Source organism: Falco biarmicus, chromosome 1 (assembly GCF_023638135.1).
Source record: "Falco biarmicus isolate bFalBia1 chromosome 1, bFalBia1.pri, whole genome shotgun sequence".
Lineage (NCBI taxonomy): Eukaryota > Metazoa > Chordata > Aves > Falconiformes > Falconidae > Falco > Falco biarmicus.
Window position 1 is genome coordinate 88,268,160 of NC_079288.1, and position 24,352 is coordinate 88,292,511.

Here is a 24,352-nt window from a genome sequence, read left to right on the forward strand (position 1 = left end):
CAAAGTTTTCAGACAGGGACAGAGGAGAAACTGCTTTTTGGGTCCCCCTTTTCTTTTTTCTTTCCCTTTTTTTCCCACCCCTCCCCTATTTTCCTGTTGTTTTTTAACCTGCCAGCGGAGAGGGGGCGAGCCCGGCCCCCCCGCCCAAGGACCCCCCAGGCAGCCCTTAGCGTGTGCTCCGCAATCTCCCTCTTTTTTTTTTTTTTTTTTTTTTTTTTTCTCCCCGTGCGTGCGTGTGTGTGGGTGCGAGTGTGGTGCCTGTCAAGGGGCTGTTTCTCTCCCCACCCTCCTCCTCCTCCTTCTTCCAAATATGCTTTTTGCAAGTTTTGATCTCGTCTCGGCACTGGCTACCCTCGCGGCGTGCTTGGTGTCACTGACTTTGCTGCTGGCCGTGTCCCAACAGCTGTGGCAGCTCCGCTGGGCTGCCACCCGCGACAAAACCTGCAAGCTACCAATCCCTAAAGGCTCTATGGGATTCCCTTTAATCGGAGAAACCTTCCACTGGCTCCTGCAGGTAAGGAGGATTCCCTTCCCTTCCCTTTTCCCTTTTCCCTTCCCTTCCCTCCCTGGAAGGTGGGCTGGGACCGGCGCTTTTTTTTTTTTTTAAAGGGCTTTTTCTTTTCTTTCTTTTTTTTTTTTTCTTTTTTTTTCTTTCCCTTTCGATTGCATCATGCGGGTTCCCGGCGAGCTGGGGAGGTAGCTGGGGCAGGGGGCTGGTGGTGGCTATGTGGGGGGGACACACCGAGGGAGCACGGCACGGCTCGGCTCGGCTCGGCTCGGCTCGGTCCGCCGCGCTGCGCTCCCCGGCCGGGCGCTGCGGGGCTGCCCGGTGGGGTCTGCTTGCTAGCGGGGAAGCGGCGGGGGGTCTCCGCCGTGCTGCCAAAAATCTTTTCTCCACACACCCCCCTCAGCCTAAATCCTTAAAAAATAATAAAATAAAGCCGAGGGTGGGAGGTAGCCCCGGGGTGCGCTGCCGCTCCGGGTCGGGGGTGGCTGTGGCTCCCCGAGTCGTGCCCCCCCCGGCTCGCCCGTGCAATGGGGTCCCCGTCCCCCATCCCCGTCCCCTGGGCTGCTCCCGTCGGGTTCTCAACCCGCCCGGCTCGGGTCCGGTCCTGGGGGAAGCCCGCGGAGGTAATCGGTAGATTAACCCGGGATTAACCTTGCTAAATGCTGAACAGCGGCGGGCGGAGCGGGATCCCCCCGGACCGCGTTGCGAGGGTGACTGCCAAAAAAAAAAAAAAAAAAGAAAGAAAAAAATGATAAAAATAAAGAGAAAAAATATATTTAAAAGAGAAAAAATACTAAAACAAAAAAAAAAAGGGGCGGGGGGGGAAGCGAGGAGAGGAGGCAGGAGGCGGCCGGGGGTTGTCCCGCTCCGGGGGGGGGGCCGCGGGCCGGGCTGGGGGCACCCCTGGGGCTCGCAGCATCCCAGGAGGGAACCCTCGAAGAAAATGAGTCCGAGGGTTTCCCACCCGCTCCTCCCTGGGCGGGATGAAAATCACGATCCGCGAAGAGGAGCCTGGCGAGGATGCTCCCGCCAGCGAAGGTCGCGTTTCATTGACGGGACCGCCGAGGGGATGGCGGAGCCCGCGGCCGAGCAGGGCAACCCGGTCCCGGCTGGGAGGGCTGCGGTGTCCCCCGGTGTCGTCCCCCCCCGCCTCCCCCGCCGCCGGGGAAGCCCCGGCACGGGAGCCCGGAGCGGCAGCTCCGCTCCCCGGCCGGCCCCCTCCCCGCCAGCGGCGCCGAAGGGGTTAACCGCACGCTCTCAATAGGGCTTTATTTTTTAAAGAAATTTATCAGATTTTTACAGGGGGACCAGAAAAGGGTTCTCGCTTTTCCACAGGCTCCGTCCAAACAGAGTCCAGGGCTAAAAATACAAAATTTTGTATAAATTGGACTCCATTCGAAACTTCTGCCACATAAAGGTCCTCTTTGTGCTGCCCTGGAAATGGTGTACAAATAACTCTTTATTAATGCCACAAAAAGGACTTTAATTATATTTACGGAGATCAAGAAACAGGGTCACCTGAACATCTGAAATTCACAACCGCGCTTTTGTTTCAAAATAAACACCCGCGCTCCCAGCCCAGCGCCGGGGCGCGGAGCTGCCGCGCTCGCAGCTATTATCCCCGCTCGGGATGGTTTTTTTGGGGGGGACACCCCCCCCGCTCCTTCGGCTCCATCCACCTCCTCGCCGACAAAAGCCCCCGGAGCATGTGGGAAAGTTATTAAACCTTCTCAAATCTGGAGATTTACTCAGGCAAATTGCAGCCTTTCGAGTAAATTCAGCCTGAGCGGGAAAAAAAAAAAAAAAAAAAAAAAAAGAGAGAATGGGAAAAAAAAGGGGGGTAAGGGGGGGAAAGGTTAAAAAGTGCCAGGGGAGGTAAAGGTAGAAGTGAAAGGGAGGAGGAGGAGGAAGGGGGGCGAAGGGCGCGGACTCCCGCCGGGGCGGCTGGAGGAGTGGGCGCGCCGCGGGCAGCGCCGGGCGCCCCGTCGGAGGGAGCCGGGCTGTGCGCGGGTGGGATGTCGGGGTTACCCCGCCCCCACCCCCCCCCGCGGCCGGGTTGCCCCCCCCTCCCCATCTCCCCCGGCTGCACCGTGGGGATCCCCACGCGTTGGTGCGGTGCGCGGAGAGGCCGTGCCGTAACACCACCCCAACCTGTGCTCCCCTCCCCCGCCCCCCCCCCCTCAACCGCAGGGCTCCTGCTTCCAGTCTTCCCGGCGGGAGAAGTACGGGAATGTCTTCAAGACGCACTTGCTGGGGCGGCCGCTGGTGCGGGTGACGGGCGCGGAAAACGTGCGGAAGATCTTGATGGGGGAGCATCACCTGGTGAGCACGGAGTGGCCGCGCAGCACCCGCATGCTGCTGGGCCCCAACACTGTGGCCAACTCCATCGGCGACATCCATCGCCACAAGAGGAAGGTGAGCGTCCCACGCGAGACCGGGAAAGCCGCGGGGGAAGGGGGCGGGGCGTGGGTCCGCACGTAGGCCGGGAGAACACCTTCCCTTCTTCCCTCTCGTCCGCCTCTCCTTCCTCCCTCCTCCTCTCCCCGCAGCCCCCACCCCCCAGTGCGTGGGAGGCAGGCCCCGCGTGGGCGCTCCCCCCACCTCGTGTCCGCGATCGATGCCTTTGAGGAATTTAAAAGGGCGATGGGGAGGAGAGAAGGTGAACGGGGAGGGGGGTCACAGGGGAGGGCTGCTCTGCAGGTTGCTGCTGAGGGTGGAGGTGCTGCCCCTCTCCACCCATCACCCTACGGACACCCCCCACCCCACCCCCCCCGCAGCCGGGGACACGCGTGGGGGGCGCTGCCGTGCGCGGAGCAGCGAGAGTGGGCCCAGAGTGCTCTTAAAAGGGCGATGAGGAGTGAGGGCACAGCGCGGCATGGGGGCGGGGGGGCAAAGAAGCGTGCCCCCCCCCCCCCCCCCCCCCGGCCTTTTCCATGCTCCACCACGGGGGTGTTGCAGGAAGACCCCGTGGGGTTTGTGCTTCCTGGGGGGGGTTGGGGTCGTGGTGCTGAGCATTGCATTGGATTTCAGGGAAACTGGGGCGCTGGTGGGGGTCCCTGAATGAAGTGTATGTGGAGGGAGACGGACACTGAGCTGGTAGCAGGGGGGTGCTAAGCCCCTCCTGGGGTCTTGCTTTGCCTCACCTCCTCGGTGGTCCTGGGGTCAGAGCCTCCTTACAGGCCCCAGGGCAGGGCAACCTGTTTTTGGGGCTCTGTGTGTGTGTTGAGCCCAAGCAGATGTGGGGGATCATCCTCTTGTCCCCCCATCAGCAAAGGTGGTGGCAAAGGTGATGCAGGCTGGTGTGGTGGCATGGATGGTGGCTTTTGCATCCCATCCTCCATGGGACAGGCTCTTTCCCAGCTTTGGGGCAGGCAGTGGGTTTGGGGTGAAGGTAATGTTCCCCCCCTCTGTCTGTGGTGCGGAGATGGCATCAGTGGCACAGCCAGCGTGGTACCCAGCACCAAGAGTCTGTCCCAGTCCCTGCCCTGAAGCAAGGTCTGCTCTCGCTCCCTGCTCCAGCAGGATTTCCTATTTTGGGGTATATATGGCTACAAAATCCCTACCAAACCCATTGCTCACTCTTTTATCCCAGGGGAGCAGATGAGAAAACAAACACCACATGACACCTATTAGTCACATTTCTTAATGCACTGGTGGCCAGGACTTGAGCGATACCACAAGAAACGCCGTGTCAGTCCCTACCCGAGACCAGGGTAAACGCAGTGTTTGCAATTACCTGTTTGCTTGGGCTGCTTTTTTTTTATTTTATTTTTCTTTAAGGAGGGAGACATTTTTTCCAACCTTGCTGTCAAAGAGAAAGGGTGATAGTTCATGGGGCTCCCTCCAACACGGAGCATAATTTGCGGCAGGAGAGGTGCAGGGGAACAGGCAGTGATGTGCTTTGCTTCAGCAGCAGGAGGAAGGCAGCAGTTTTGGCTCCGATTTATTTCCCATTAACGGAGGGTTAAGCAGCAGCAGCCACCAGTGATTTGAGGGTGCCTCTATGCTCCTTCGCTGCTGCTTTTATCTTCTGCACAGCAAGATAATTTTTTGCTACTGAAAAGTGGGTAGCTGAAGGCCTTTGGTTGCCATCACGTTAATAAAACCGCGGAATTCTGACCTCAGGAACAGACACTGGGGAGGCGAGGAGAGCGTGTGTTATGGGAATGGGGTCATGGAAAAGGGAGGCCTGACCTTTGTGGTATCCTGATGGACTTATAATTTGTACCACAGCTCAGATGGGGAGTGCCGGCACCAGCAAGGAGAGATGCCAGCAGCATAGAAGGGGTAGAGCCTCTTTCCCTTGATATTCATACCCGATGTTCTCACTTTTGCTGTTTTTTCCTAGTGGGAAATATATGTCCCACCCTAAGCAGTGAATCCCAGTGTTTTCAGGTTTTTCTGAATCCAAAGGCTGGTCTGGATCCCCATTCTCTTCCTCAAAGCCCTTTTGCCTTCCAAATTTTTGGCATCACGAGTGATCCCAAGCTGGCAAGGATCCTAATTCCTGCCTGAGGGACGGCCCAAAACCTCTTAAGAACAAGCATTCTGATAAAACGCTGTCCCAGGATGACCCTTGCTCCTGCATGCACACCTTGCCACTGCTTTGAGCTCTGGTGTATTTGAGAGCAAACACCTTCCCTGGATCAGTGGGGCTGGGAATGCTTAGAGTAGCTAATTATTTTTTAAGCTTTCTCTTTCAGCAGCATGAGGTTGGGTACACCGGGCTCAGCTGGTTCCCTTCCCTTTGAAAACGGGAGGTTATTCTGATTCCTTCACTTGGTCTCCTCTTAATTACTATTTTCACGGAGCTGAACATCTCATGCGTCATGCACCCTTGGGTGCTCCCTGAGCCTGGCAGCTGCTTGGATCACCTTTTCCCCTACGTAAAACCATCCCTCGCCCTGGACCGCATGAGTTGCGCATGCAGAGATAAGGTGAACCTGCTTCTAATGGGAATAAAATAGATCATTTCATTCTTGTTGAGATTGCGATGACCAGATTAAAGTTTTTTCCAGGCCAGGTGCATTCTACCAGCAGAAATTGCTGGCGTCTTTTAAGTTCATTAGCCCTGAGCTTTTGTTGCTGTTAAATGGCATTGACTTTTAACTCTCCCCGCCCTGCTGCTGAGGCTCTGAGGTGTGAGGAGGAAGCATTAGATTTAAGACTTAAGCTTGCTACTTCTAGGTGGAAGTTTTTCTTTCAGATACCTGGTTTGTACCTTCCTCTTGAACCTCTGAGGAACTGAGCAATGAACTTGTTGGCAGAAGGCAGCTTTTTTTTCCCAGAATTAGCCAACTTTCATAGTAAGGATGCTAGCATTAATAGAAATCTTGAAAGAATCGGAGCAGTCTGAAAGCTCCATGCAGAAGAGCAGCAGTATTTCCTAGGAAACCTTTTAGGTTGTTGATAATTCAGTGTAGAGCATTGTAGAGCTTTCTGGAGTGAAGAATTCCACCTCTCAAATTCTGTTTTCTACTTCATCTCTAAGCTTGAGCCTTTGCTTCCTTTTAAGTGGTTTCTCCTTCTCTGGCCTTGCCAGAAAATTGTACATGAGGTATAATTTCTCATGAGGTTGCTTGCAGCACAGGATGCTGGCCAACACAAGGAAAGGCAGAGTGTGAAACCCCGTGTGCTCACCCTCTGCTGCGATTCCATCCATTGGGGTCAGCTCTAGCTCTTGTTCCACCAACCCTTACGTGGTCACCACCTGTGATAAATCCTTGCCGTCTTTCTAAAAGCCGGTGGAGTCGCACTTATTTGCAGCAGTGCTGGCAGATACTCTTTCATCATTCCCTGGCAATCGAGCCGTGGTCTCTCTCCTCTTGATGGGACAGATTGCCACTGAGATGTGAAGACGGGCTCTAGCAAAGAGCTTCAAACCCAACATGTTCTTACATGATGTTTCTGGTAGCTTGCCATTGAAATCGGCTGTTTTGCTGGCCATGTGTTGTGAAGCTTTCCAAAGAGTTTTAACTCTTCAATGTAATTTTGAGATCAGCGAATTGCAGCTATCGCCACTGCATCTGCTGTAGGAGACTTTGCCCTTGGTGGTGACAGGATCAGAGCTGGGCTGGACAACTGAGTCTCCGGAGATCTTCTCTTTGGCTTGCTGTTTCCCTATCTCAGCTTCTTTTCAGAATCTTGTATGGATTCAGTATCTCCTTCCATAAAGTGGCTGAATATCCTCATCTCCATCCCTGGGCTACCAGAAGCTTTAATCCCAGAGGTGTTGATAAAGGACTCCAAGAGGCACATGCCAAAGGTGCTCAGGAGGAACAAAGCCATATTAACACGCCGGTAGCTATGGCAGCTCTCTCTTTTCCCATCCTCTATTTATTAAAGCTCCCCCGCAGGAAACTGTCAAAGTTAATATAAATTGAAGAAAAATTCACCCTTTGGGGAAATGAACTCTCCAATTATTAGAGGGGGAGTCTCTGGGTGTAAAGTCAACTTTTCATGGGGACGTGACAGCAGGGCTGGGAGCAGGGCTTGCCTGCACAAGGGGTATCGCTTTATTGCAGATGTCATCAGCGTTGGCTCTGTCCTTTGCCTGAGATGAAGCTGGTCGATAAGAACAGTTTACAAGTAGTAAACAAAAGCAACCAAAACTCCTCAGCCACCCTCCTGAGATAAATATCTACCAAGAGGCTGTGACTGCTGTTGGGTCATGGAGTTTATGTTGATGTCAGAGAAGGATCTGGGCCACCCGTGCTGCAGCTTGTTCCTCCATGGTGGCATCTTTGTCTCAAAATCACCTTGCAGGTTGCTGGCAGGAGTAGCCACGTTACTCTTGCACCTGGCCTGAGCATGGGCATGGCTTTGCTCTGGCTTTTTAGTGACAGATCCCTGTCTCTCCCCATCACGTGAAGGATGCCACATCATCCCCCTGCAGTCAGACGTGATGTTCCAAGGGAGGCGAGTGCCTGCTCTTCTACAGTAACTCATTGGGAAGGGGTGACTGGGGACAGTGACTGGCTAAGGGTCCTCCTTGCTCCATGCTCCGGTGCTCTCCCCATCCTGCTCTTGTTTTGGTGGCACAGCCACACTACCTCTGCCATACCCTGTTCCTGGCTGTTCATCTTGCCCTAGATCTTTCCTTGTAGGCATCTCCAGTTCCCTTTTCCACCCGTGAGCTCCCATTTCTACCAGTGAAACCCAGTGAAATCACTGCAGTCGCTCCAGATTTACCACGTGTGTCTTTTGAAGTGTCGATCCCTGGGTCAATACGAGCTGTCAGGAAGACAAAGCAAATCTACTCTTAGGCACGGTGATAACGTTGGCTCTGGTTTTATGGGATGTAAGGCCAGTGGAAGCTGAAGTTCAGCAAACAGGGAGGGAGGCGCTCCTGTGCCTCTGCCCGTGAGGGACCCCAGCATCTCAGTGGAGAAGGAAATGGGAATTGGAAATGGCCAGGACACATGGTCCTTAGGTTTTAGGTCTAGACTGAGCAGTGCCTGGGGCCAGGAAGGAGTTTCCCCCGTGCAGGATACGCACTGCCGGCACGGGTGTGCTATGGTGTGCGGGAAGGTGGGACTCAGACTTTCCTCAGAAGCATCCAGCCTTGGCAGAAAAGTGCTGGACTTGCCGGGGCCGTGCTCTGTTCCAGCATAGTAATCCCAAAATAGGCATAGCTGGCTTAAGAAAGAATAAAATAAAAGCAGTCCGTGGGCTGGGTAGACATCCTAGACCTGGAGACTTGAGGAGGAAGCAGACAGTGGTGCAGAGAATGGCCTGTTTTGTCTCACTGTCCAAAACTACATCATTCATTAACACACCACAATTAATGTTCTGCCTCGGAGGCATACAAGTGTTGAGCTTATTAGCACCAAGTAGAAAGGTCTGAGGCTTTAATATAGTTTGCAAGAGGATTAAGAACACAAAAGGGGCCATAAATTTACAGCCAAATATAAACCAGCTGCTGTGGGCTGGACTGGGGGGAGGGGGGGGGGGGCGGGGGGGGGGGCGGGGGGAGGGAGGGAAGGACGGAGATGAGGGAGAGGGGCGGGAGGAGGAAGGAGGGATGGGAGGCAGCGGGAACATACCTTTCTCACTACAAAAAAATCCTGACCCAAGTTGTAGAGAGGGTTTTTTTAGGGTTTGGAGGTTTTTTTTCCTTGCATTTCCACCCAGCCCCACCACTCTCCTTCGTGAGACTTGTAAATCCCATGGTGAAAAAGAAACCATTCCCTTCCATCCAAGCCCCCTCACCCCCCCCTCAATTGTATCAGTCAGCTCAAGCAGGCTGGATTGCAGCTGCCATCAGCTGGCTCACCTGCAGCCCTTCCTCAGCGTGTCCATGTCGGGCTGCTGCCCTGTAAGCTTTAATCCATGGGCAAAAGCCACTGGGGCCGGAGAAAAGGCTTTCTTTGAAGGAGTAGGGCTCCCGCTCGCGGTCTTGGGGAAGAATTTGTCAGCTAGGTTGGCTCATTGACTTTAGACAAATAGTGCTGTCATCTACAGTGGTGTAAATCCAGAGTAATTCCAATGGATTAAAAAAAAAGCAAAGCCCAGCGCTCCTGGCTGAAAGACAAATTTCATGTGTTTTTTCATAGCACCTTCCACCCCAAAATGCCCCGCCAAGCTCAGACCCTGCTTTGAGAAGCTGTACTGTGTCAGGACGTGGTCACAGCCCAGGAGCTGTACGATACTGTGAACTGAATTTCTTTCCCGTGGGCTTTTCTACCTTTCTGTGGCATTGGGGATGGAAGTTGTTGGATGTCCTGTGTGGGCTGCAGTGCTCTGTGCTGGGTGGAACTGCAGCCTGCAGCCCATGGCTCTGCATGGGTCCAGGGTCTACTTTCAGAGCGGGATCAGGGGAGGCCAGGAGCTAATCCCAGAGATGGGGGGGGAGATTTTCAGGTTCAGGATCCGTCCTACATTTTCTTTGTGTAGCTTTGGTTTTCTATGCATCATACTCCACCTTCCAAGCAACTCGAGCAATCTGCTAAGTTGAAATTCGTAATATCCTGCCCATCCCTCTGGGGACTGAGTGCTTTGCTTCAGGTTAATGATGCTCTCCATCACTTCTCAGGTGGCACTTCTACCCCTGAATATATCTCTCTGTCAGACAGCTTGCTCTTCAACTTCCTATTCCTCAAGTTTGTACGGTGGCCTTGGGTCACCTGAGCCCTTGTCATCTCCTCCCTCAGCTTGGTTTAAAGCTCAGAAGAGGTCTTGCTGATAGTCTGTGGGAGCTCTCGCATGGATATGCAGGCACACCTCTGCGCTGTCAGGTGTGTGCTCATCTCCATATGATGCATCGAGGTCTCGCAAGACCTTACCCAGGATTTTGGCAGCAGAGTTGCTGGGGGAAACACTTCTCCAAGAGTCTTCCCCTATTTTTGCCAAGACACCATGCGTGCTCAGAAAGGCATATTTATTTCACCTTTGGGAGGGGGTGGGCTGTGTCATGGGGTGGGTGTTTCCCTCTCATCTCCTCTGTGAGTGTGGCCACCCCACATGCTCTGCTCTGCTCCCCACTTGTGGAACACTTGGCAAGACCAGGGACTAAGTGCTCCCATGGAAGAGCACTTGAGGCTGGTTTCTTTGCCAAGTCTGGTTTTGTCTCTAGAGTCCGTGCTCTGGGTTACTTAAATGCATGGAGTTCCTTCCCTTTGGTCCCTCCTCCATGCTCCAGGAAGATGCACGGGGTCAGCAGAAAGGGGATTTTTCTCCTAATATTTCTCCTCCATTGGCTCCACAGTGGTGGGCAGGGCAGTATCCCTCCTGCCTGGACAAGTTGCTTTCCTCCTCTTTAGCTCTGGATAGACTCTCCTCTCCACACCACAGATCTGGGATTTAGTTTGTGGTCCAAACCCAAATGGGATAGCCCATCCCACTTCGATCCGGCCCTCTGCCACCGATGAATGGCCTCTCTGACCATGCAGCAGTGTGCCTGGTGGGTTTGTGGGATGGTCCTTCTCCTCGGCTCCAGCCAAAGGCACTAGCCACAGGCAGGGTGTGTGCGTGCCCTGTTGGACCTCTTCTTGGCCAGCTGATCCCACCTTTCTAATCCCTTCTGGCTGGACACGGCTCCCATTTCTTTGCCACACTATCTGTTGATGTGATATCTTCTTTCTCTCTCCCTCCCTGTGTTTGATTCCCTCCTTGAAGAGCGGTGACAATACGTAAGGTGAATTTGACTCTCCTCAAATGCGCTGGTTCCTTATGAGTAAATAGGGGCACTTGGAGCAGTGCTTCAGAGGTGGTGGAGGCATGCAGATGCTGAAGAACCGCTGTGTGCCAAGGTAGCCCCGTTAAGTGGGGTAAGAAGCCTACATAGCTGGTTCCATTTTGGTAGTGGTGGCAAGTTTTTTTGAGACGTGAGGCAGTTTTGAAGAGGGAGGTGCTGAGACAGATGTAGGGTGGCATGCTTCTTCCTTGCTCTCCCCAACAGCCTGGGCATCACAGCCCCTCTAACCTGATAGCCTGTTAAAGGGGTTTGGATCAAAAGTGAAATCTCCCATGCCATGTGGAGGGTTTGTAGAAGAGATGCTTGGACATGAAGATTTTTGATCCATGGGGAAATGGGGTGCTTGGGCTTGTTTTTATTCTGAACTTGAGAGGAAATATGAAATGCTAGAGTTTCTTACAACCCTAAATGCTTACCAAAAAAAAAAAAAAATCGAAAAATTAGGGGTATGGGCAACCATGAAAGGTGCATGGTCATCATGATGTGGCCCAAGGATGCAGAAATGATCTTTACATTTTTTTCCAGCACATTTTTTTGAGAATCATTCGAATTTCAGTGAAACTTTTTTTTTGCAAAGGCACTCCATTTCTTATCTTCAGCTGGGCCAAGTTTGGAGACTCGAGCTACTGTAACCAGACTCCCTTTGGAGATGGATTGCAGTATTCATGGGGCTCTTGCTTTTCTCCCTGGGAGAGGCTGCTGCTCCCCCAGGACACCGACGCTCCTGACCTGCCCTCTGTATGCAGTGCTGTGCTTTGATGGGCAAACCCAGCATTGCTCATTCTGTGTGTCTGGGAGCTGAAACTTTTGGCTTTTCCCTCCGTACGGGCCTGGATTCCTCCCATGTTGGAGCATGGCAGGAGACTGTGGAGTGGTCCATGTGTTCTATTTTCCAATTACAGCATAGGGAGAAAAGGGGTCAACTCTTTGATGTCTGCCTGTGAAAGGCAAAGCTCTTCATAAATAGATGGCAGACTGTCAGGGCAGCAGTGGGGTTTTGTGGAGGTCCTCTCCTCTTTGCGGTGCCTTGCATAATCTTCACAACTTTTTTTTTTTTTGCTGTGTTTTTCCTTTGCTCATGCTCTTGGTACCAGGGCAGCCTCTTGCCCATGAGCCTTCTCATCCTGCTCCAAAAATATCACAGTTTACAAGCCCGCTGGAGCATGGCAGTGGGCTCCATGTCTGGCAGGTCCATGTCTGATGCTGGAGAGAGGCAGACATTCATTATAATGTGGCGACAGGATGGCGTTGGGACAAACGCTGCCTGTTCTTTTGAAACATAGGAAGAAATAGTATGTCTCGAGGTTGAGACATTGCTTTGGATGCTTCCTGACACATCCTGCCGGCCAAACCACCAGTGGGTGCCAAATTGGTTCATGAAAACATCTCCATGCTCATCGTGCCTTTGTTTGGTCGGGCCAGCAGCTCTGGCTGGCGTGGACTGGATGAGACGCAGGTGCCTGATCCCAAAGCATAAGTTTTCCTCCTGGAGGGGTGGAAGAAGAAGCTCAGTTCCCTCTTTGCCATGCTGATGTGCTGGGCAGTAGTAGGGGAACTGCAGGTTGGGGATGGCAAAAGGCAGGGGCTGAAGCTGGTGCTTGGGCTGGGAAAGCTTGGCCAGCACCAAGGAGGGGTAACACAATTAAAAGTATTGTCCCTGCTAAGTTCTTTCCACCCTGGCTGCCAAACAAAGCCTTTGCTACACATGGAAACACTGTGCGTTGAAGCTCAGGGCCCTTCACTTGAATGTCCTCTCCCCTTCGGTGTGGTTTAAGGATGGAGCTGGGCTACTTTCTAGCCAGGACTGGGGACAGTTCACTGTCACACAGGGCTGGATCTGTCCAGGAGATCCTGGAGCTGAGAAACTGAGAAGGAGTTTTCTGCTTTAGGAAAACCATAAATCTTTAAGTATCCTGTTTCCACTGTGAGGTGGATTCAGAAGTTTCCAGCCAGGCTCTCTGGGTGGTGGTGTCTCCCTCAGCACAGGGCGAGCGCATGTGTGCGTGGGTGTAAATGATTGCCCTCAGACAGAGCAAATCCCCAGACTTGTCTTTTTTTGAGACATATCAAAATGTCAGAAAAAATGGGGGCTCTTTCCAGCATCCCCCAAAAGTCCTGGCCACTGTCCTGGCACTGCCACTGAGGCTACTTGGCCAGACCCCCACCATGGCTGGGCTATTACATCTTGGTGTTAGCAAAGCCGAGCATCCCCTTAATGATGACCTTGCCTCTTGGCATCTCTGCAGCAGCTTGTTTTGCACCGATGCTCCTTGTTGCCTGGTCTTGCTCCAGCGAGCGGCCGAGACGTTCGGTCCGACTTCACTAGAGGGCGCAGGAATTTTAGGCTAGAAACGCGCGGAGGTTTGTCCGGGAAAGTTGGCTGCCTTTTCCTCCTTTTTAATCAACTGGAAAGATGCAGGGTTGAACTGGAGGTGACTGGAAGGGGATCCAGACTTGTGTCTGGCTGGGGAAGGATCCACTGACATCTGGGATTAGGCGGCGTGGAGCGCAGTGGCGGCGAGCGGACGGGACGTTGCAGCGAGCCGGCCGTGTGGCTGGGAGCTGCAGGCTCCAGCAGGCCGGGGATGCAGCTGGCTGGGGCTGGAGGAGCCTGACGGCAAAAGGACAGCTCAAGAAAGAGCAAAAAGATTTTACCCCCCACCATTAACCCCCTAGTGCTAAATGCTCCCCCTTTGACCTCTGTAGGGGCTCAGTCTTCTCTTCCTGAGGGTCCCCCTCCTCTGTGCCTTCTCTGCACATCACTCCTTGGGACGGGCACTCTCCTCTTCAGAGTCCAGCTTGGTCTGCAGGGTGTGGGTCCAGCCCCGGGCTGGGCTTTTGCACCACTGCAGCACTTTTCCACGGTGAGACAAGAGGCATTCCTTGGGCTGCTGTACTTTTTGCAGGGTGCAGGGGGTCCCCAAGCACTTTGGGAGATGCGGGACAGAGCTGGAGGAGGAGGTCCCAGCTCAGGAGCCCCAGCTCAGGAGCCCCAAGGGCCACCTCCATCGGGATGGTGGCTCCAAGCAGGGCTGCAGCCTCGGTGTTCCTTAAGCAGAGGCTGTCCCCTCATCGGGTCTGCTTTCAGCTGGAGAAACTGAGTTATGGGAAGCCTCTGGGGAGAGCGGGGTGATTCACTGGGAGCCTCTGTCCTTACCCCACCTCCCCAGCATGGATGAAGGGCAGATGCCAGCCAGATGGGAGACGTGGGTGTCCCTTCGCTGGCCCCACTCAGGACGTCCTGTCCAATCCCTGTGGAGCATCTCGTGGCTGCCAGCGCTCCTCCAGCTGGCACTCCCTCAAAGCCTGGTGTCCCGCTCATGGCCATCAGTAGCCGGCCCTTTCTCAACTCCCTTCATACCTTCCCCAGGCAGCTGAGGGACTCAGCTTTAACACCTCCAGCTTTTCTTTTCCAAGAGGCTGCTTTTTCACTCACCCCCTCACACATGCAGGTCTGCCTCAGCATCGTTTCCCTTTTCAAGCTTAAAAATAGCTTGTGAAGTGCAGAGAGGTGGCAGAGAGGCAGCAGCCACACCGTCTCACGCCCTTACCGTGATCTTGCTGCCCCGCTGTTCATTCATTCATTCCTCTGCTCCGTTCATTCATGCCTCTGCTCTGCGTAGCCATCTGGGGACAGCTGTCTGTCTGCAGGCGGATCTGTTTGTTGGTCTGCTTGCATTTTCTTTCCCATCCCTCCTACCATCCCATTTGGGTGCTGATATTTCCGTGGGGAGCCTCTGAGCCCTGCCCCACCGTGTATCGTGTGATGAGCTTTGCTCAGGGCTCAGCCCGAGCCTGGTGCGTTATGAAGCAGCTCTTGTCGAGCCTCCTGCCCAGGGCTGCGAGGGGACAGAGGTGTTATTTCACCAAACAAACTCCCAGTGAACGATGTGCATTAGCAATGAGGGGTCGCAGCCAGGAAAATATTACCTTTCCCTTTGAGTGCTGACTGCGGAGGAAATTCTCACATTTACAGCTCCAGTGAGTCCGGCGCTCATGGAAAGAGGGGGCGGCTTTGATTTCTCTCCTCTTGTTGGTTTGATAACTTCACAGCCCCCCCACCGTGCACTGAGCCCCCCCGGGAATCGGCCACCGGTGGAGGCTATGCAGGCTTGCAGCTCCCTCCTTGGGAGCCTGTTTTAATTTGATTTTCCTGGAGGCCTGGCATGTGGTGGTGTGTGTGTGCCTACTGCCCTGTGTGTGTGTGTGTAGGTTAATAAAAAATAAACAAACAGCACTTTTTCCTCTGGTGCACTCTGGGAGGGATGCAGCGGGGATGCCGAATGAAAGCGTGTGCTGTGGGCTGCACCGGGGAGGGCTGAAGGGACATTCCTGGCATTGCTGAGCTCCTCGTGCAACGTGGGCCCTGGCCCAAATTGGAGTAAGGAGCCGTTAGCATCGGGGGCCTGGGGAGGCCCACTCCCGCACAGTGTTTACTCGCAGAGCTTAAATTAATACTGTCTGCTGACATCAGGCCTTTTTTTCCCCGGTTTCCCAAGGAAATGAGCCGTGTGTGATTGCCACCTCTGTGTACGTGTGTGCTTTCTTCCCCACTTGAACCCCTGTCTAAGTTCAGCCAGTTTTCGCAGAGATCCTAAATGCCTCAAAATAATTATTTTCCTTAATTTTTTATGTATATTTAAAAAGGATGGTTGATGGGTGGGAGAAACCGCCAAGTCTTCCCGTGGAGAGACAAGCTTGCATGCGTCTGTGTGCGTGCACAACAGTAATGTTAGATACTAGAGAATCCCAGTGGAAGAGGTGTATTAGTAGCATCCAGATCCTGGGGTGAATGTAACTGGGAGGCATGAGACACGAAGCTGGCTCCATCCTTCCTGCCACGCACAGGATGAAGCATTTCCTCCCATCTCTGGTTTGCACCCTGTTACTGCCTGTCATCTGTGGTGGCTGTGGTGGGGATCAGCCTGTGGAGGATCTGTCAGCTGATGTCCATCAACCCTTTTAGGCAGCTGTTTTAGGAATCGGTGATTCTGGATGATGGGTTCTGGATGATGATGAGTCCTCTGCTCCATGCAGGAGACCTGTGATGTCCATTTTTGTGGGCAGAAGCTGGTTACGGGAGAAGGCAGAGTAGGGTGTTGGGGCTGTGTAGAAATCTCCACTTGCTTTCTTTGGCAGGTTTTCTCCAAAATCTTCAGCCATGAGGCACTGGAGAGCTATCTCCCCAAGATCCAGCTTGTGATCAAAGACACCCTTCGGGCCTGGAGCAGCAACCCTGAGTCCATCAATGTCTACCATGAGACCCAGAAGCTCACCTTCCGCATGGCCATCCGTGTCCTGCTGGGCTTCCGCATCCCCGATGAGGAACTCAACCGCCTCTTTGAGGTCTACCAGCAATTTGTGGAGAATGTCTTCTCCCTGCCTGTGGATCTGCCCTTCAGTGGCTACAGGAGGGTAAGAGATTTTGGCTGAGTCCTCCACCAGCTGATAACACTAATCTTACATCAAAGGGATGGTGGCTAATCCAGCCTCTACAGGTTCTCGGAGGGATGTCTTCTCACCCTCTCACTTCTAGAAGTGAGTTCATTTTGGGCTACAAAGTCCTGTTTCAGTAGAGTGGAGAAGAAGATCCATCCATAGGTTTTTAGAGCACTAGGGACTTTGCAGTTTGATGCAAGGGAGGATACAGTCAGGACTTGCCCAGATTTAATGCATCATTTTTCCTCACCCATAACTGGCAGTTTTGCTGTGTTCTTTTCTTTGTGGGACCCTTGTCCTGTTAATTGCCTCCTGTCCTCAGGGTGAAACAGGTCAGTGGACCTTCTAATTCTAAGAACTGTTCTCGTTTTCTGATGAATGGTGCAAAATGAAAACAACAAAAACTGCAAACAAAAAGATAGTATTTTTTAATAGGGAACTTTGGTAACAGAAACATGGGGTTTTAAAATTTATTTTTGTGATGATCACTGCAAATTTTATTACCGTTATTTGACCACATGAATGACCCCAAACCATCTGCAGCCCTGAAGCATTTGCAGCAGCAGGTTGGCCCGGTGCAGCTGTGCTCAGATAGGAATTGCTTTACTGAGACCAGGTGATAAAATTGCTTGGAAAGCCCATTACGGTCCTGGGAAGAGGATCCTTTCAGATGAATTGACTTTCCTTTGAGAGACAATTTTCCCAGGGTTTGCCATACATCCCAGGGTGAGCCGGAGGCCTGTGAACTGGTGTAGTACTGGGGCTCCCACATTATACCTATCATTTGCACGTAGGTGCTGATTACTCTTGCCTGTAATCTTGGCCACTCGGGACTTGCTCCTCCTGGCCAGGGAACAACTTCAGCATCTTTATACTTCTCTTTGAGCATCTGCAATTACAGTTGTATTACTTAGGCCTGTTGTCCTGAGCATGTCTCCAGCTCCTGGGGACTCTGGGCTGGGGATGGTAGTGCTAATGTTGTGTCCTATGTAGTCTGATGGCTCCCTGCTCCACAGGGCATCCGGGCACGTGAGACACTGCAGAAGGGGCTGGAGAAAGCCATCCAGGAGAAACTGCAGAACACACAGGGCAAAGACTATGCTGATGCACTGGACATCCTGATAGAGAGTGGCAAAGAGCATGGCAAGGAGCTAACCATGCAGGAGCTGAAGGTAAAGATCTTCTCCATGGTCACCTGGTGCTCACTGTGCTCAGAGCAGGGACTCCCCAAAGAGCAAAGCGTAAGCTGCTGCAAGGAGAATTTTTTAGGGCAGACCTGAGATGGTCAGTGAGAGCTGGGGGGCCACAGTGTGTTGCTGGAGCTGCAGGTGAATCTTGGTCTGGGGGATTATGGTGCCAACAAGCTTTCCTATGGGACATATTTGTTTGCAGATCATGCTCAGCCCTTTCTAAAAAGCATTTCCAGGGAAGACCAGAAGACTGTACAAGTTTGCTGAAACTTTCAGCCTTGACCAGCTTCATCCCTTGACCCATGCAGTTTTGTAGTGCCTCCTTTGCAGGGCATATGAGCCCTCGGCAGGTTATCTGCAGCAGGGTAATGGCATAACTTGTCATTCATGTGCTATCAAAAGCCATTCCCAGCGTTTTTTCTCCTGCCTCTCTGATCCATAGCATCTTCCAAGGCTGTGTGGGAAGCTCCCTATGGTGGGTGTCCAAGACCTGTGCCTGCACAAGAAGGGACCTTGCAGTTAGACGTGACCAGGCTGGAGAGCTGCTGGGGAAAAAAATGCCCCACAGCAGCCTGTGTGCCTGTCCCTTGACATGCCATGGCTGCTGGCCTGTCTGTCCATCCTGTTTCTTACTCTGGGTTTGCTCTTGTCTTTCAGGATGGCACCCTGGAGCTCATCTTTGCCGCCTACGCCACCACTGCCAGTGCCAGCACCTCTCTGATCATGCAGCTTCTCAAACACCCCCGGGTCCTGGAGAAGCTGCGGGAGGAGCTGCGCAGCAAGGGCATCCTCCACAACGGTTGCATCTGCGAGGGCTCCCTCCGGCTAGACAATATCAACAGCCTCCACTACCTGGACTGCGTCATCAAGGAGGTGCTTCGCCTCTTCACCCCCATCTCTGGGGGGTACCGGACAGTGCTGCAAACCTTCGAGCTGGATGTGAGTATCACCATCTCTCTGGGATGTGGCTGCACCATGAGCTCCCCATAATAGCCTTTTACATGATGTTGCAAAGCTTGCTCAAGCCTGGGTTAGATGAGACATCAGGGAGGACAAATCAGGTCCTGCTGGTGATGGGAGTGGAATTGCTCTGGATTCAGAGGAAAGTGATGGGATCTGGCCTGTGGCAGGGAAGGGATGCACTCAAGCTGTCAAAGAGGAGACAGGCGTGATGCTTTAAAGAGCAACTTGTGACAAAGTTTGACGCCAAAATCTGAACTGGGGTGTGACAAGGGAAAGGTTTACTGCAAAGGGCATCCCCAAGCTGCTGGATGACAGGCACATTACTCACTGCAATGGCTGGAATTTCCTACTAGCAAAACAAAATCTTGAGACCTGGCTTGTTGCTGTAAATCCTACTAATGTAACGATTTGAGTCAGGAACCTTTTAAAGTGCTCAGGGGATGATCAATCCACTCTGTTTCTCATTGCCCAGGCCCTGACATGTGCGTTGGGCGTGTGGGGCTGACAGCCAGCAGGGTGTGAGCAAAGCCATGGGATGCTCTGGGGAGGACTGGCTGGCATATGGCACAGCACAGGCATGAGGAAAGCTGCTTCCCCTTGCTTGGTGGCAGTGGAGCACCAGGGGATTACTGGTAGGTGGCTTCTGCCAGTGATTGCAAAGCAAATAAATAGCAACGGATCATCTGGTGGGTCCCAGGGACAGAGGCAGAAATAAACTCAGGATTCCCATCTCCCAGCCCTTTGCACTGTGCTTTCTGGTTTTCTTATAAATCTGCATCACGCACAAGTAATAAACTCAAAGAAAATACAGAAAAAGCAGACAAAGCCAAATGGTCTTATCTTGTCCTCCTGCTCCCTCTCCCTTTACAGTAGGGTTGACTTGCTCTGGTTTTCTCTCCACCCCTTCCCTCTTCTCTGCAGGGTTTCCAAATCCCCAAAGGCTGGAGCGTGATGTACAGCATCCGGGACACCCATGACACTGCCCCTGTCTTCAAGGACGTGGATGTCTTTGACCCCGACCGCTTTGGGCAGGGTCGAAGCGAAGACAAGGATGGCAGGTTCCACTACCTCCCCTTTGGAGGAGGCGTACGGACCTGTCTGGGCAAGCACCTGGCCAAGCTATTCCTCAAGGCGCTGGCCATTGAGTTGGCCAGCACCAGCCGCTTTGAGCTTGCCACCAGGACTTTCCCCAAAATCACCCTGGTGCCCGTGGTCCACCCTGTCGACGGCCTCAAGGTCAAATTTTTCGGACTGGATTCCAACCAGAACGAGATCCTGACAGGGACAGATGCCATGCTGGGGGCAACAGTGTAAAGCCCATGCTGGCAGTGCGAGGGATGGGCGGCCAGGGGACAGAGGGGTGGGGTGGGGGCAAGGGGACGAACAGGAGGGGAGGAGAGAGGGACGAGAAGCTTCTCCACGATGCTTGCTTCACAGAGCCTCCAGGTCGGGACCGCTTTCTCCACCAGCGAAGCTGCCAAAACCCTTCTGCTCTTCCCGTGGGGCGTGGAGAAGGTTGGGGTGTCGTCGTGTGTCTTGTTTCATTTGGAAGGAGGAAGAGTTGCAAAACCCGGGTTGAGCTGGGATCCATACACAGTATCTAAATATTATATATATATATATAAAAATATATATAAAACATTTCTGCTGCGAGGAGGAGCACCGCAAAGGCCCGACTGTGGGAAAGGCTTTGGAAATCAGCTGATGATCAGAGGTCTGGCATCCCAGGGTAGCTCTCGGGTGGCCTCTGATCTTTTTTTTTTAACAGTGTTAAATTAGCTGGTGATAACAGTGTTTCATTTTTGAGTTGGCGTGTTGTTTTTTGGGTTTTTTTGTTTGGTTTTTTTTTTTTCATTTGTTTGGTTGTGGTTTTTCTGGGGGTGTTGGAGGCTTTCCTTGGTGAGGGAGAGATGAGCAATGCCCATTCCTGTGCCCTCTCCCACTGGTGCTGGGGCAGGCTGGGGAGAGGGCTGCTGTTTCGCCTCCGCTGCGGGACCGAAAAACCCTGTGGTGTCTTGTCCAGGGCTGAATGGATGGTGAACCATTCCTCTGAGGCCTCGGACAAGTGCATATTTGCATTTTGCAAAATGTATTTTGCATTTGGGGCTCTGGGGGTGTGTGTGTCCTTTTTTCCTTGTTGAGTTTCCTGCTGCTGCTACACGGCCTGTGTGCATCCATTCCCTTGCCACAGCCCCTCACCAGCCCCTTTCCCATGCAAAGGAAGCCTTTTTGAGGGCATTTGTGTGCCTTTGCTCTCCCCAAAGGTGCAGGCACCAGCATCAGAACTGCATGGCCCCGCTGACCCACCGCGGCTCTGTGAACACTGGGGCACTGAGCAAAGCCGCCCCGTGCAGAGCTGCTCACTTCAGTGCGTCCTCTTCCACGGGAGGCATTTGCATTAAAGGTGATCTCTATAAATAAGTCAACGTACGCATTGTTTGTCTTGTGTTTGGGTTTTGTTTGGTGATGGGAGAGCTCGGCAGGAAGGAGAGCAAGCGGTGGGCTCCTTGCAGCTGTCTGCCCCATCCCACCGCTAACCCAGGAGAGGTGCCCTGCCCAAAGCTTCTCCAGCACAAGCAAGCAGCCACCAAGGTATCTTGCATTTGATTTGCTGGGTCGGTTTATTTTATTTTATTTTTTGCATGCAAGAGGCTTCTGGGTTGCGTGTGAGATGGGTGGGTTGTGTTGAAAGTGAACACAGCCTCGCATGTAGGTGCAGAGCAAAAGCTCTCCGAGTGCCCCGGCAGGTGTTTGGTTCAGACCAGAGCCAAGCACGGGGCTGGGAGATCCCTCTCTGACTTGAGGTATCTCTTCCCAGCCTGCCCAGCCCCACTCCTCTCCCATCTCTTGCCCTCTGAGGTGGAAAAGAACACAAGGACCATGGCTGAGACCTCTCCTAACCATGATGGGAAAAGATCTTGTGCTTGGGTGGGCAGCTTGGCTTTCAGCTTTAAGGGTGTACAGATAAGTCAGAGGGGTTGAAATAAGAAAGGCGAAGCGGCAGATGCGGCTTACCAGGTTGCTTTGCAGGTTGTGCTTTTGACGAGTGGGTGCCTCTTTGGAAGGTCGAAGGAAGTGTGAAGTGAGCGATGGTGATGGCTACCTTTGCCAGCCTGTCGTCTGGTGGGGGCAAGGAGGAGGGAGGCAGTTTTTTTAGCCAGGAGAAGCACTTGAGATGGGATTGCCGTCAGCCAAGCTGTGAGAAACCCCCCAGGAGCAGCCCGGTGGATGGTCTTTGCTCACACCACTGTGGCATAGCTTGATTTTCAGGTTGATTTAACCTGAAAGAAAACTCCCAGTCTTCTAGGAGATGCCATTCAGATCCAGACCTTTCTTTCTGGTTGGCAAACAACATGCTGAACCCAAAAGCAAGGTCTCAGGAGCTTCTGGCTATGTGCACCATGTCTCTGAAGCAGAGGCTCAGCTAGTTTGCCAGCCTGGAAATTTTGAGTGAAACACCGCAAGCTCAGGCACTGTTGAGATTTCAGGTATTTTCTTTGGCCCTGATGGAGAGAAAAATGTCCCATTGACAAAAGGAGATTAATTGCAATTGAAATCCCAAAAAGCAAAAGAAGCAAAGGAGCACAGAAACCTGAATGCGACAAGAAGGGGTGAGTTTCCCAGGGGCAAGCATTTGGGGAAAGGTAAAAGTGCATGTGAGGGTGTCCATGGTCTTTGTGGACAATGAGCCCTTGTAGGACACAGGGATGGGGACAGGAGGTGGGTGGTCTGCAGGGAGGAGCTGCAGGGTGAAAACCCATCCGAGATCCACTGCCAGGTGCTCCCCAGGAGCTCCCAATTCCATCTGACATCTGTCAAGGGAATAAGACTGTGCTTGGGGGAGAGGAGGCTGAAAAAGGGGAAAGCTGGAGAGGGGAAGGGACAGCAAGGTGAAAAGGTCTGGTTAAAGCTCATGGGGGGCTTCGTGCCACACCGCGGTGAGCCAGAGCTCTTGGGCAGACTTTTCTGAAAGGGCTCGGTCCCACTTGTGCTTATGGGAAATCAGTGAAGGGTTTCGCTGAAATTTTTATTTTAACTTCCAATGTCATTACAAATTGAAAACCAAACATGCTTCTGAGTGAGTGGTTGATTGGAGAGCGGTAATGTAAGATGCATACATCCATTATATATATATGCTTACATCATGTGTATATATAATGTTTGTGTGTGTGGGTATTTAATCTAGGCATAAGTAAGTCATGCTTTTGTTTTTCCATTCCTAACTAATATAACTTGACTAAAAAAAAGTTGCTGCAGTGGGTTTGCAGAGTAAAGCACTTTGAATCTCAGAATTGTTTTTGTTTTTTTTTTCTTAGCACAGTCCAATTTGCTATAATATTATTTTATACACAAATTTTTTTTGTCTGTCTTTATAAACTATTATAAGTACTATTTTTGTTATAATTCAAAATAGATATTTAGTATAAAGTTTTGCTGTTAAATATTTGTTTTTTAGTAAAATATGATTTTTTTTCTCTTTATTGTAAACATTGTCTGGAAAAATATTAATATGTTTTATCACAGTTGTTTTTAATATTAAAAAAAAGAAAAAAGCACTTGTGAGGTTTTTCATTATGAAATTGGTGCCGTGTGAACATGTGTTTCAGTCATGTGGTTTTTAATATGTATATAATATTATGTGTTGCATATTAAAATGAATGTTGTGTATTTTGTGATCTTAAAAAAAAAATAATCCATGTGGCTATTTTATAGACTTCCATAATAAAAAGAGTTGAATCTCCAAACTTTTTGTTTCATATTCATCTGCATCTCCTTTTGAAGGGCTTATGTCCTCCTGGTTTGGGCTCTTAGGGTGACACCCACATCCAGGGAACAGGGACACCTCAGAAGCGGGATTTTTGAACCCCCCTGGGGACCTCAGGGTCTCCATGGCCAGGGTGAGGCCTCACTGGCTGGCACGGATTGAAATACAGGAAATTCCACTTAAAAATAAGAAAAAGCTTTTTTATGGGGGGCAGAGGGGGGGTGGGGGGGGTGGCCAAATGTTGAACCAAGTTGTCCAGAGATGTTGTGGATCCTCCATCCCTGGATGTACTCAGAGCATGACTGGACGTGGTCCTGAGCAACCTGACCAAGGTGGCCCTGCTCTGAGGTCTGTCCCACCCTGAGGATTTGGTGAGCTCTAGGATGCCCAGTTTCTGCCCAAAGCTTTTACTTTTCCCCAGCCACAGATGGAGGCTGGACAAGACAGGCAGGAGGGAAGGGAAAGGTGCTCATTTCCAGTTGCGTGTGTGCCCTGGCCCTTGCTGCTGGCTCTTTCAGGAGCTCACAGCCATATTGAGGTGGCACAGGAGAGCGCCGTGGGCCAAAGAACATACACCCAACTACAGATGGTAATGGCAGGCTGGCTGGTGGGCAGGATGTGCATGGTGGACCAGACAAGGCAGGACACACTTCCCAAGGGTAGCCCAGGTGGGAAGGACCCTGTGATGGGCAGCAGACAGGTTGTCTGCAGCCCTCCCATCATCTCCTGTTTGGGCTATTGAGAGATAGACCGCTCCCATAACCAGCTCCTCAGCAAACCTGTGCCCCAGAGTTTTCTTTTAGCAGGGCTTGCTTTGAGCTTTTTAGACCCAAAATGTTTTAGGAACTTTTAGCCCTGGGTGGTGGGATGAAGTGCTTTACACGAGATGTGACAGGACAAGTTAGTGGTGGGAGTTTCAGCTGCACCCACCCCATCCCAGAGTGGAGATGGGGTAGGCTGAGGGTGCTTAGAGTAATTAGGTAATTATTTAAGTAATTAGCTTCTGTATCCTTGCTCCCTTCCTATAAAAAAAAGCTGTGACAGCACCCTGGCTGTGTTGGGGAACAGGATGCTGCTGCTTTGCAAACCCTTCCTACGATCACATTCAAAGGCAAGTGATGGCTGGAGGAATTAATGTAGCTCTTTGCAGTTGGCTGGAAAATATGACCATGCAATCCACGCCCTTATCCCTTCAGTGCAGCCAGAGGATCTGAGGCTCCTTTCCCTCCCTTCAGTGCTTTGCAGCCACTCTCTTTTCCTAGTTGCTGTTCTGGATGTGTCCTGCCAACAGC

General features: G+C 52.1%; 1 protein-coding gene across 1 annotated transcript; it reads left to right on the forward strand.

Moving 5' to 3' along the window:
- The first annotated feature begins 228 nt into the window (after positions 1 to 228).
- Positions 229 to 23,040, forward strand: LOC130141727 (cytochrome P450 26B1). The gene is made up of 6 exons (XM_056322867.1): positions 229 to 514; positions 2,699 to 2,923; positions 15,843 to 16,118; positions 17,159 to 17,314; positions 17,990 to 18,271; positions 19,217 to 23,040. Exons 1-6 carry the CDS (start codon positions 311 to 313, stop codon positions 19,607 to 19,609), a joined length of 1,536 nt encoding a protein of 511 aa, XP_056178842.1. The 5' UTR covers positions 229 to 310; the 3' UTR covers positions 19,610 to 23,040.
- The last annotated feature ends 1,312 nt before the right edge of the window (positions 23,041 to 24,352 follow it).